The 13468-nt window shown below is 27.4% G+C and overlaps 6 protein-coding genes across 6 annotated transcripts, besides 12 other annotated features; 4 read left to right on the plus strand and 2 right to left on the minus strand.

Moving 5' to 3' along the window:
- Window positions 1-256: 256 nt before the first annotated feature.
- Window positions 257-1996, plus strand: CMU_003730 (uncharacterized protein; the record flags this gene model as incomplete). The annotated part of the gene is made up of 1 exon (XM_002142847.1): window positions 257-1996. The coding sequence occupies one exon, from the start codon at window positions 257-259 to the stop codon at window positions 1994-1996; it is 1740 nt and encodes a 579-aa protein (XP_002142883.1).
- Window positions 957-989: a sequence feature (AT_rich).
- A 315-nt stretch (window positions 1997-2311) lies between the features above and the next one.
- CMU_003740 (subtilase family protein) lies at window positions 2312-4408 on the plus strand (the record flags this gene model as incomplete). The annotated part of the gene is made up of 9 exons (XM_002142848.1): window positions 2312-2383; window positions 2454-2624; window positions 2694-2828; window positions 2953-3324; window positions 3417-3661; window positions 3763-3894; window positions 3976-4011; window positions 4084-4178; window positions 4242-4408. 9 exons carry the CDS (start codon window positions 2312-2314, stop codon window positions 4406-4408), a joined length of 1425 nt encoding a protein of 474 aa, XP_002142884.1.
- Window positions 2633-2692: a sequence feature (AT_rich).
- Window positions 2899-2939: a sequence feature (AT_rich).
- Window positions 3368-3392: a sequence feature (AT_rich).
- Window positions 3902-3974: a sequence feature (AT_rich).
- Window positions 4409-4692: 284 nt separating the features above from the next.
- Window positions 4693-5616, plus strand: CMU_003750 (uncharacterized protein; the record flags this gene model as incomplete). Its single annotated transcript, XM_002142849.1, has 1 exon — window positions 4693-5616. The coding sequence occupies one exon, from the start codon at window positions 4693-4695 to the stop codon at window positions 5614-5616; it is 924 nt and encodes a 307-aa protein (XP_002142885.1).
- A 3-nt stretch (window positions 5617-5619) lies between these two features.
- Window positions 5620-5649: a sequence feature (AT_rich).
- A 134-nt stretch (window positions 5650-5783) lies between these two features.
- On the minus strand, window positions 5784-7361 carry CMU_003760 (uncharacterized protein; the record flags this gene model as incomplete). Its single annotated transcript, XM_002142850.1, has 1 exon — window positions 5784-7361. The coding sequence occupies one exon, from the start codon at window positions 7359-7361 to the stop codon at window positions 5784-5786; it is 1578 nt and encodes a 525-aa protein (XP_002142886.1).
- A 246-nt stretch (window positions 7362-7607) lies between these two features.
- CMU_003770 (uncharacterized protein) lies at window positions 7608-8813 on the minus strand (the record flags this gene model as incomplete). Its single annotated transcript, XM_002142851.1, has 1 exon — window positions 7608-8813. The coding sequence occupies one exon, from the start codon at window positions 8811-8813 to the stop codon at window positions 7608-7610; it is 1206 nt and encodes a 401-aa protein (XP_002142887.1).
- Window positions 8332-8359: a sequence feature (AT_rich).
- Window positions 8814-8921: 108 nt separating the features above from the next.
- Window positions 8922-8956: a sequence feature (AT_rich).
- Window positions 8957-9223: 267 nt separating this feature from the next.
- Window positions 9224-9278: a sequence feature (AT_rich).
- Window positions 9279-9369: 91 nt separating this feature from the next.
- CMU_003780 (F-box domain-containing protein) lies at window positions 9370-13338 on the plus strand (the record flags this gene model as incomplete). The annotated part of the gene is made up of 2 exons (XM_002142852.1): window positions 9370-11956; window positions 12155-13338. The coding sequence occupies 2 exons, from the start codon at window positions 9370-9372 to the stop codon at window positions 13336-13338; spliced, it is 3771 nt and encodes a 1256-aa protein (XP_002142888.1).
- Window positions 9802-9840: a sequence feature (AT_rich).
- Window positions 10262-10293: a sequence feature (AT_rich).
- Window positions 13339-13382: 44 nt separating the features above from the next.
- Window positions 13383-13468: part of a sequence feature (AT_rich) that runs on past the window's edge.

The raw sequence follows: 13468 nt of genomic DNA on the forward strand, positions 1-13468 counted from the left end.
AATGTAGTTAGTTACAGGTATATCTATTAAAGTTGTTTACTTTATTATATCTATTGTATAATAAAATGGTACTATATTCAATATAGTATAATCATAATTAAGATCATAATTAAATTAGTTATTATTTTAGAATCCTAATCTCAGGATTTTTACACAATACTTGACGAGCGCGATCCATTAACAGCTTTAGATTAAAGCTTGCAAAATATATTGTGGCTATTTCACCGCAAGTAGTCAATATTTTGTTTGTAATTTAATGAACAGTTCAGAGGATCCATTAGATTGGCTCTCTATAGATAATTTAGATGATATTACGTCTGAATTTACATGTGAATCAAATATAGCAAACTATGATGACTACTTAGATATTACTGTCTGGAATCTATGTATAAAATTTAAATCAACCACATTACAAAATCCGGCTACAATAACTTTTATTTTAAGAAATTGGTTCAATATAATACGTGGTACTAAAAATTTATCTGGTAGACCTCCTAAAACAAGTCCACCTATACCATGTAAACGATCTACTAATATATTTAAAGAACCTTTAGAAATATCTTCTAAATTTTCATGCAATTGGCATACACTTAGTAATAGACTCCAGTTGGAACCCCTTAAAATAGAAGTTTGGAAATCTAATACATTTGGTGATCTTGAAATACATTCTTATGGTGATATAACCTTAAAACATATATTAATACAACCTGATGATACACAATTTATAAATGAATCTATTTTATCATACAAAACTTGGCCAACTAGAATTTTATTATATCCATATACTGTAGATAATTCAAATTCTACTATTAAACAAGAAAATATTTTACCTATAGGATTTATAGATATAGAATTAAAATTACAAGGTAATAAAAAACAAAATACTACAGAAATCAAAGTACAAAATCGAAAGGATAAAAAACATATTTTAAAAAAATCAAAAACAGAATCACCTCAAATTTTAAAAGATAAAAATATTAATAAATTTAGTGATTTGTCAATTGGACTTTATTCAGATATATCAGATAATCGTGAATTCTCTTCAAAGAAGGAAGCTTCTACACTTTTACAAGATCTACAAGAAAAAGATAACTTTGAAACAATAAATAAAACATTAAATGACGAATTATATTTAAATTTTGGTTATTTTAAAGTTGAAGAATTTAATATTAAGCCAGAACTAACTCTTCAAGTATTGGATGATATATTAGATAGTAAAAGGGTTACAGAAGATGATATAAGAAATACACAAGAATATGAGGTTGCTCTTAGTGTAGAAATATGGAAGAAATTAGAGAAAGAGAGATTTATTAAGCATATTGAGGATATTGAAAAAAATATACGCCTTTCTTTAATTAAAAGGCAAGAAACTATAATGAAAAATTTTATACAAGACATAAAAAGGAAAAATAAAAAATTGGCTACATTAGAGAATTTATTAAATGAAAAAATATATCACTTAAGAGAAAAAGAAAAGTCTATTGATTATATTGAAGAAAATAAAAATGGAGAATTGGATAATATGAAAATGAACTTTCAACAAAGATTAGATATTATTCAATCCAAATTTAAAACAAAACTAGATATAGAAAAAAGAAAATATAAACAATTAGAAATGGAAAATAGCAAACTTATTTCTAAGTTGAATGTTGAAGAAGATAAAAGTAGTATTTTGAAGAAAACTACTGAAAAAGCTCATATGGCAAAAGACTATAGCTATTTTAAAGATGAACTTTCCAAAAAAGATTATGAAATTCAAAATAAAGATATGGAAATAAAGCATTTAAAACAGTGTGTAGAATTATTGAAAGCTTCTAGGCAATATCTTAAAGATAAGTTAGATCAAATAGTTGTTACACTAGAACTAGAATCTGTGAATAAGGTACCAAATACAATGGATATGCAAATACCTACTGATGTAGATATTTTAATTAGATCAGGACTTTATAATGAGGATGACCAACTTATAAAATTATTAAATGATAATCCTAAATAATACAACTTTTTTTTGAGAGCCCAATATAGAAAATAGATTGTATCTTAATTTTAAAATATACAATTAACTCGTCAAAATGCGGTACTTTTATATTATCTTGCCGCCTATTGTATTATTGCACCTCATGCATGCAGTATTAGTAACTTGTAAAGTGGGCCCTTTACAGATTGGGATGAGACACTGATAAATTGTTATATAAAAATATTGAAATGGTTAAGTAAATCTAGCTGAATGAATTTTCTCCTTAAGTTCTTATCACTAATTTTAATCTGTACTTCTAGAAGTACTTTGTGTAAAATAATGAATTTAACAAAAATGGCTAATATGTTAGATCTTAATTCTAATAAAGAAATTTCCTACAAAGATATTGGCAATTTTATAGTAAAGGTAAAAGTTCTATTATAAAGATTTCAATTTGGTTAATTGAAGTTGAATTTTATTTATTAATTTACAGCAGAAAGAAAAGCATACAAACAATAATTCCCATAATAGATTAAAACTTAAAAGGTTAATAATTGCTTACAGAGTAAAGGATAAAAATGATAGTAATAATCTGACTAATGGTATAGTTAAGAGATTGAGAGATACATTTATTCAAAAAATTGAAACTATTTTGCACAAAATGCAAGTAAGTTCAATATTTAATATATATATTTCCCATAAAAAAATTAGACTTTTTTTTTTTTTTAATTTATAGATAAAGTTGATAGAACCTCCAAGATTCTTGAAAGGTTTAAATTTTGAAATTATAAGCTTACCTCATAATATTAATGCACTAAATTTTTATCAGATTATACTTAGTAATTCTGCTATGTTTGATGATATAATAGAGGTAATGTGTTGTATAAAAAAAAAGAATAATAATGACTTAAATATATCAAAACAAAGTTTAGATGATAAACTTTTAAATAAATAGAATATTTTTTATAATTTATTTATAATTGTTTTATCTTTAGGGAATATATGAGGATGATTTTATAGGCTCACAAATTCTACAGGAAACCCCAATAGAATTAAATAATTTTGTGTCTAGAGGAAAAAAAAGACAACCAGCAAGTGATGAATTTTATCCATCAGATCCATTATTTGAAAGGCAATGGTTTCATAGTGACTTGAATTATGGAATTAATACTCCAAAACTTTGGAAAAGGCTTAAAGAGATAATAAATAATAAAGTTGGAAATGCAGTAGTAGCTGTTATGGATTCTGGAATAGATTTTGAACATTCAGATCTTAGGGGAAGGATATGGAGAAATTTTGGAGAATATAATTGTAGTGATGGAATAGATGATGATCAAAATGGTTATATAGATGATTGTTATGGTTGGGTAAGTAATATTGTGAACAAAACTCCATTTTCAATGAATTATCTTAATTATAAATTAAATATTTATTTGTGCTATACATAAAATTAATATAGAATTTTGTAGATGATACAAAGATTCCATCTGATGATAATGGACATGGAACACATATATCAGGTTTAATTGCAGCAATTCCAGATAATGGATTAGGAATTGCAGGAGTTTGTATGTACTGCCAAGTAATGGTACTAAAAGTCTTGGATTCAAATATTCAAGGTTATGTTTCTGGAATTTTACAAGCAATAGACTATGCATTAGATAAGGGTGTAAAGGTTTCAAACCATAGTTATGGTAGTAGGAGGTAAGATTATTTTGATGGTAATAATGTTTAATTTTAGCTTTAAAAACTTTTAACTTATATTCTAAATTATTTTTCAATACAAATTATTTGGAACTTTTTAGTGAACAAATTGAATCATTGAGATTAGCAATTCAAAGAAGTGAGACCCAAGGAATGTTGGTTGTTGCAGCATCTGGAAATTTCCACAAAAATAGAGATAATGACCAATTCCCTACTTATCCAGCTTCCTTCAGGTATGTCAATATTATATTAGTTAAATTTAATTATATAAATATTTTTTTTTAAACATAAAATGTTTAAATTAATATTTATAGGTTTAATAATGTAATATCAGTTACAGCATTAAATAGGTATGATCAATGATACATTTCAATATATCTTATATTACTATTGAATACTTTTTGAACTAAATAATCTTGCAGAGAAGGTATAATTATGGAAAGAGCAGCATATGGAAGAAATTCTGTACACTTAGCAGCTCCAGGTGTTAATATTTGTTCTACATACTTGGGTGACAGTAGGTTTAAGTGAATTCAAAACACAATCTAATAATATTTTTTATACAGAGATGTGGTCTTAGATTATCGTTGTATGTTTGGCAGCTCATTCTCAACTCCATTAGTATCTGGAGTTGCAGCTATATTAGTTTCATTATTCCCAAATTTATCAAGTAAAATTATTAAGGAATGTATCCTTAAAGGAGCAACTAATATTGATGGTCTTCCAGGTAAGTTTCAGTATACTTAAATAAGAGTATGTATAATTATTTGTTTATTAAGTAATGGGAAGTAGGATTATTAATGCATACAAGGCATACAGCTATTGTCAAATGTATCATAATAGTATAATAGCTAGGAATAGCTAGAATATCCCGCAAATAAATATAACTCGTTTTTTCATCTTTTTTATTGTGTTAACTTTTCTTTCTCTCCTTTTTTGTTAAGTGTGTGTTTATTAATTATATATTGATAATTTGATGCAGTATTTAGACTTCCAAGCGTTAATTTATAGTGAGCCATTATATAAAAACTATGACTGACTCTACGAGAATAAATCTTATGACTAAATTGGGAATTACATTGAAACGTTCAATACCTTCAAAGAATAATGCTAATAACAATTCTGAAACATTAGGAGAGTTACAATCTTCAATTTCAACTGAACTTGAAGATGAATTTACACTAAAATTGTTAAGTCTAGAAAAGAGTAATGCTCCCCGACTAAAATATTTACGTAAATTAAGTTACTTAAAGATTTGGGTACCATCTTCACAACGGCCACCTAAGCATCAAACTGCAATAATATTTGATTGGGATGATACATTATTATGTACAACATATATAAATAGAATCTTAAATTGTGAACATGTAGATTTTCGTGAACAAAAAAAGGGGAATATAAATATAAATGATAATGATTTTGATATATCTACAGTGGTAGAATTACCAAAAGCAGTTTTAGAAAAATTAGAATTAATTCAAAAATATGGTAAGAAATTACTTGAATCATCTTTGGAGTTAGGTCATGTCTTCATTATTACTAATGCAATAGAAGGTTGGGTTGAATATTCTGCTAATAAATATTTACCTAAATTAGTTCCAACACTTTCCAAGGTAATTATTATATCTGCAAGATCAAAATACGAAATGGAATTTCCGGGAGGTTATTATCAATGGAAATTTAATGCTTTTCTTGAAGTACAGAAAAAGTTAAATTCCGAAATTATAACAAATCTTATATCTATTGGAGATTCAGTTATTGAAATGGAAGCTGTCCATATTCTAGGTAAAGAATTCTCAGAATCTCTAGTTAAAACAATTAAAATGAGAGAATCACCAACTCCAGATGAAATTGCTAAGCAACTTGCACTCATTTCTTCAAAATTTGAGGATATTTATTTGAATGCAAGAAATTTAAAAATTGTGCTTGAAAAAAAGGTCGTAAAAGGCTATTAGCACATAATTATATATATATATATATTTATTAAACATACATAAATTGATAACTACATCAATAACACTATATTGGCCTATAAAAGTTTGAATTCATTATTAAGGTTCGCTGTATGACTAAAGCTCACTGCATTAAAGTTATGAAAAACCTCAAATCAAAAATAAGTTATTTATTTTGAGCCAAAATGTGGATAAAAACTTGTAAGTTCAGGCTCACTATCAGATTCATCTGAAGATACAATAGATCTCCACTTCTCAGATATCGAAATATTCTCACGTAATGGTTCATCCTCATCCTCATCCTCATCTTCACTTCCAGAAGATTGTGAGTTAAAAGCTCTTCCTGTTGAAAAGAATTGTTTTGCTGAAAGCTGTGATTTTTTACTATGAGGTTTTAATATTCCCTGTCGCAACTTTTTAGTAGATGAACTTGTAGAGTTGACAGTACTCCCATAACGAGTACTTTTACCTAATTTTCCAGATGGACCTTCACTTGATAATGGAATATTTAATTTATTCTTACACCATAAAATCATATCTCTAAATACATTTGGTGGTGTTAATTGGTCATCTAATTCAACTTCACCTGAATTAACTTCTCTCCAGTGAGCAGTTTCTGAAAATGAATTAAATAAGTCAACATGATTATTTTGAGATAGTTGACTGAGTAAAGATTGAAATTCTTGTCTCTCAGTATCTGTTATACTTTTAGAACGTATAGATGAGTGTAAATTATTTGTTTTCCCTTTATTGCGGATATTTGTTGCTGAATTTGTTGTAGAATAATTTAAGTTCCGTTTATCAGAATTATTTATTCGTGATTTAAGATGACTAAATTCGTTATGTGGACTTTTTAACAAATTAGGTATTTTCCTAGGTGGTTCCAAATTTATATCTTTAGAGTTTGGCCTAATTCCACAAAAAGATGAAGTTTTATTTTTTATAGAGGGAATAGACATATTGAAATCGTCCTGTAGTGGTTCACAACATAATTTAAGATTAAAATTTAATGCTGCTTCAACAGATTTCATCCATAAGGGACTTCCCGGATTATCTGCACGAAATCCACAAATCCAGACTGAATAAACATCATTAAATACACTTGCAGTTGTTTCATATTCATTATTTTCAAGTTTCTGTAGAATTCTCTGTAATGATATTTGATCCAAAGGTTCACATCGTCTTAGAAATTCTAAATACCGTCTTGCACTCTCTTTTAAATGATCCCCACTACATTCTTCATCACTTAAGGAATTTGCTTGCATATAAGAGCTTATAGTAGATACAGAAACATTTGAAACAAAAGGGGCTACTATATCTTGAATAGAAATCATCTTTAGTACTCTATGAAATCTTTTAGCCCAATCCGGAAGTTTTCTTACGCTCTCTTCGTATGATTGAACTGTAGTTGAACCTAGATGGCTAGAACGACTTTCAGATATAATATTATATTTGTGTATATCATCTCCTAAAAGTGCTTTCAGCTCGCGTGAATATGATGGACGAGAACTTTTTAGCCTCTTATTATCATTCTTTATCCCATTAACATTCTTTTTACGAAGATTCTTATATGTGCGAGTATTTAGTGGTTCTGGGGATAATTCAAAAGTATATAAATCTAATTTTTGAAGATGATTAAGAATTTGTTTTAATTCTCCACTATTAAGTAAAAGTTCACCTCTGAAACTAGAACCATTGATCTGATTAGAAAGTTTAAGCTCCACATCAACTGAATATCCATCATTCATATTCATTAGAAATGGAATCTCTCTAATTTCCTATCTACTTATATAAGTTCCTAAGGTGATACAAACCTCTAGAAGCGCCACATCACCACATGGACAAAGAATAGAGACCCAATTTTTATAAGAATAAACCCAAATAACCGAGTTAAATATCACATTTCTATAATAAATACAAAGTCTCTACCTATAATAAGATCTTTAGAGTTCCTAATCAATTTTTTTACAAATTATAGGCAAAGAGTCTAAAACTCAACGCCTAGTAACTGTACGATTATTCTCTTCATCAAGAGAGTGTTTTTTAGAGTGAAAGTGCTTATATATCTTGTAGCCTTTACCTTGTCTATGTTGATCACTACTAATCTTTGTATTGTATGACGAATAAATAAAAGAATTCATAGTTTTAGTTTGAGAGTTAGTAGTACTTTGATCTGGATCAGTGAAATGTGATGAAGTACTATTAGATAGGGCCTTTTCTGAAGTTTCAAATTCAGTAAAGTGCCTAGGAGAGTTTATAGTTGATAAATTCAAGTTTTCAAGAGATATTTTTGATGATGATCTCTCATCAGTTGTCTCATTTATTTCTTTATTCATGTAAATTTGATTATTAGCACCATCTATATCATTGTTCCTAGTTTGTAAGTGATTTTGGTTATTTTTAGTTTCACATATTTCCTTAAGATAATCCTCTGCATAAAATCTATTATTGCTATTCTCTGATATCCACTTAATAGCTACTAATTGCCTTTGGTGCATCCATTCTAAAACTCCAAATACATCGGAGAATTTCACAAACTTGTGTTGGGATTTATTGTTATATACTTTATTTTTTGAGGCATATATATGACCAAGTGCATATTTACTTATAGATGATTCTTTTATAGAAGGCTTTGACATATTCTCATTTTCATTTCTATTATGTTGTTCATCTACAGTTGTTCCACATAATAGAGACTTTCCACTAAAATCTGAATTCAATTTATTATTTTTATTATGTATAATATCTCCATTATTCGCGTAATTCCATTGGTTATTACCATTTATTTGATTTTTGTTCCTTGAATATTGATGGGTACTATATGTTTTCTGTTTCTGATCAATATTATTTGATCTCCCAATATGACTTGAATGATCTTGATTACTAGAATCGTTTTGATAAATCTTCTTTCTATATTCACCCTTATCTTTAGTATTTTCATTACGTCCCATACTTATATTATGATAATATTGTTTTAGTGTATTCTTTTTACTACGATTCATTTCATTATGTGAGCTATTATTAGTATTTCTCTCTTTATTGTAGTTATTTGTTTGTTTTACTTCTAAATTCTCTACTGTATCTTTTTTTTCATCACCATAACAAGTTGAAATTTTATTGTTTGAATTTTTCTTTTTTAATTTAGCATTACTAGAATAATCTTTACCAGCCATATGACTGCCTTTTTGTCGAGAAAACATTACAGGCTAAGAAACAAGAACCTATGTAGTGAGGAATTCAATAAATATAGTAGTCCATAAATAACCAACTCTTAAATAATACTTTTTGCTTATTGCATTAAAAACCAGAAATATAACTTTTATAAAAAAAAAAAAAAAAAATACCCACAAAAATTAATTGTAAAGCTCTTATTTCAAATGTAGATAGCCTGCTAGCGCGCCACAAAACACATTTGAACGCATATGAGCGCTCAAATATATTTTAATACCTTTTTTTATTGTGGGGTGGAGTACCGTATACAGTAAAATATTATACAATATTAATAAATACTATTATCCTAGTTTGTGCAATTAAAAAGTGCATGTAAATTATCCTCTATAACTCGAGTACATTTTTTTAAAATTATGTAATATATGCACTGTTGAAGATGTTATATAGATATATATATTATTTTAAATTAATAATACTTAAATGAAATAATTATACTATAGTCTAAATTATGAAAAACTAGAGTAGTAAATAATATATATTAGTAACTCAAAAGAGACATTAGTCAATAAATACTGAGGTAAAGTTATGAATGCAGATATACCTAAGGATTTTATTCAAAAAGAGAACCAGATCTTTAAAAATAGAATTTGTATCAGAAATTTACCAATATCTATAATCATAAATATTTGTTTTTACATAGACCCGGAAAGTTGCATAAGTCTTAGTTTGACATGCAAGTCTATCTATACATCAATTAAGAATTGCTCTATAATATGGAGATTTTATTGCCATTATAGTGGTTTTGTTCAATCTTATAATAGAGATAAAATTTGTATAGGGGAATCATCTATAATAGAGGATAAAATAATACCAAATGGTTACAAGTACATAGAACATCTTAAGTATTCATTATTACCGAATATATCTGTAGATGAGTACAAATGGGAATTTGGAGATAACACTTATTCTCCAATAATATTGGAATATGATTGGTGGGTAAATTTACTTGGAAAAAAGTATAAATCTAAAATTAAAAATTATTTTAATTCAAATATACATACAAAGAATTACTGGGTAAATTCACATATTGATATAACTCTACTAACGAATATAATAAATTGGAGAGTAGTATATTACGTAAATATGAATAATAAATTCCCACAAGAATCATTTTGGTTAAGGATGGGAGCAATTGATATTTTAGTTCCAATTCCAATAATTAAAATACAAATAAAGAGTATGAATGATTTATATACTGAAACAACAATTTTAAGTATTGTGGCTAGTATAAAATTTTTAAGTATACTCCATATTTGTAGACAATTTATCAAATTATCTTGTCCAATTAGAATCAGAGAATTACATCTAGGAGGCCGACCTGGGGCTATAATAACATCTCATCCTAGTAGTAGAGGTAATTATATACTTGAATTACCATATGAAGTTATTTGGAAATCGTTAAATACTGGGAAAAATGAAAATTTTATAAATAATCAAATTAATTTATATGAAGTACCATATTCATGTCTTAATGAGTGTTATGAGATTTTTAAAGAGTCTAGTCATTTTCATATATCTTTTGTTAGTGTGATATTGCACTATATATTAAATTATCAGAAGAATCTATCTACATCTAACAAATCATACTTATATAAAGATCAATTCTGTTCATTATCAATTAATAAAGAATTATACCAAGTAGATGAAATTACTAAAGGTAGTCAAATGGAGTGTAGAGTAGATTCTGACTTATTAAAGTACAGGGTACAATGTGAACAGTTATCTAAAAAGTGGGAAAATTGCAAGTGTAATATTTCATTCCTTAAAGATAATATTTCAGAAATCCAGATTGAAGGGTTTGATGAGAAATTAGAAGTCAATAGTCTTTTGCCTGATTTATTAAAAGATAGCACAATTTTTTTTACAGAATCCATATTGAAGTTAAAAGAGGATTATTTTTGTAATTTTCCAGACAATCTAATTGGTTACAAATGGTTAATGCAACCTAAAATAACAAAAGATGTAAAAAGAAATTCATGTTATCAGAAAGTATATTTAAGTAACAAATCTGAGGGAGTAGTAATCTATCAAAATACTTTAGAAATTGCACTAGAGATATCATATAGAATTCCGCAAAATTCTTATTCTAAATTTAAGGTATCAACATCAAATAATAGAAATATTTGTATTTCAATACCAAAGGATAAAAATTCCTTGGGAGACTTATTAAATAAGATTGGAAGTACTTTGAAAAACATTCTTAACGAAGAGGTATATATGATAATTTTACTTCAAGGTATTGGATGGATAGGTGAAATTAATGATGGAATATCTGATGTACAAGAATCATTAAATAATAACTTAATTTGCAATCTTATTTATCAAAATATTGTACGATTATTTAATATACCCAAGATTTCATTTTCTAATCATAGTCAATTGTATCATTTCCAATATTTACTAGCTTGTGACTTGTCAAAACATCTAGCCTTTGTTAATAGTGAAAAACTAAATCTTATAATAGAAGAAATTCCTTTACATTATATTCAGGATGATATAAAAAACCATTTACAAATGATCAAAGAAAATTTATTATCTGTTGGATGGGTACCACAAATAAATACTAATACTTTAAATCATATAGTTTTAAATGCTGGTTATCTTCCATTAAATAAACATCTACTCAAAAAGGATCAGTACAGTACAGATAAAATTAAAAAATTTATTGGTTTACGCATTTGTCGTGAAAATCATCGATTTTTTTGTTCTCATGAATCAAGTAGTTGTGGTAAAACTTTAGATTATGATTATTATTTATTTTCACAAACTCTTAACAAAGCTCTAAAATTCAAAACGGAAAATTCTCAAATAAATGATCAATATCCGATTATAAACTCAACATTTTTTCCAATAATAACGAATCAAAAAATAAAACGAGATAGTAATATAACAATAGATCCTGATAAATTTGTAGAAAATAGTATCTCAAGCTCTATTAAACCTTTTAAAGATGAATATAAGAAACAAGTACAGGTAGCTACTCTTTACAGTACTTTAGAGGCTCGGCAATTTGAGTTTCACTATACTCGACCAGACTGGATTATAATTGGTACTGCTGATGGTCAAACGAAACTTATCGACCGTTATAGAGACTTAGTTGTTGGACAAGAAAGTAAGTTCTTATAAAGAAATATCCTAATTTTAAAGAGAATCCTTTAAATATCCATTTAAAATTCCCTAAAGTGAAACAAAAAATTAGGAAGCAATAGTTAACTAATTGCAGAATTTGGATATTTGGGGAGGGGGATATTCACAATTTCTAAATTACAACTTTTTAGAAATATCTTGATTAATTAATCTTTTGTTTTAGGTGTATCAATTACTCCTATAATTGGATTAGGCTGGTACCACAATCATCCAGAATTTCTTGTTAGTGGAAGTTGTATAGTTGGGTCAATATCAGTAATTAGAATTAATGACAATCCATTCTTTATAAATGAAAGCGAATATGAACATGATGATTCTATATTAACTGGCTGCAGTAGTCGAATCTGCAATTCAACAAATAGTTTATGTGGAGCATCAATATCCAAAGACTTACAGTATCCATTAAATTCTTCATCGTTACCCTATACACTTAAAGTGCAGAAGGAATGTCGTCCTTTTCAACAGCTTAGTTCAGTCAGTATAAATTCAACAGATGACTTCTTTTTAGCTAGTGGATTTGGTAAATCAATTGCATGCTATGATGCACGCACTGGAGAACAGACAAAACTATTTCAGGATATTCACATGTCCCATATAAATACTGTAAGATTTTCACATTATCACCCACAGGTATTTTCTACTGCCTCATTTGACTCTACTTGTAAACTATGGGATATGAGGCAAAGGATTCGTGGAAATACATCAGTAATGCGTTTTGATTTACAAAGTATGGTAGTTCTTACATCTTTTTGCCCTAGTGATGATAGCAAACTAGTTATAAGTGGAGTTGACTCAGCAATACGCCAAGTAGACCTTAGAAGTTACAGTAACAATAATGATATATGTAAATTTGATATACCCTCATTAAATAGTACTCAAAGCTTTAGGAGGTCTACCTATAATTCAAGTGGAGAAAAGATAATAAGTGCAAATACCGAAGAGAGTATTTTGCGCATTTTCGATTCAAATAATGGAAAATCTATCCAAAATGTAGACATGAAGGAATTTAGATCACCTATTAAAAGTGAATTTTCTAAGATAGCTCAGAAGTATCCAGAATATGACGATAGAGTAACATTTAACGGTTTTTATGAAGGGAGTAATTCAACATACTTTTCTGGTGGTTATCTCAACAATAGTAACACTTTTCATTTAAACAGTCTAGCATCTTATTCTACAGCTGTATCTTCTAATTCAAGTATTTCAAATTGTACAATTGGAAATTTTCACAGTAATATATTTGTGCAATCTGTTAGGGGTCATCCAATTTTTGCAGATGTAACAGGTGCACTACTAAACACTCATAAGTCTACTGGAATTTCCAAATTAGCTCTATTAAAAATTTAAGATTTTTTCTTTTTGTGAAAAATTATCTTTTTAGGAATATGGTGATAATAAATTTTGTTAAATAAGGTAAAATCTATAATATATAAATTTAAAAAGCAAATTTCGAATTTTATAAATTAATTAATCAAAT

The sequence above is a fragment of the Cryptosporidium muris genome, genomic scaffold (genome assembly GCF_000006515.1).
Source record: "Cryptosporidium muris RN66 scf_1106632373429 genomic scaffold, whole genome shotgun sequence".
NCBI classification, from domain to species: domain Eukaryota; phylum Apicomplexa; class Conoidasida; order Eucoccidiorida; family Cryptosporidiidae; genus Cryptosporidium; species Cryptosporidium muris.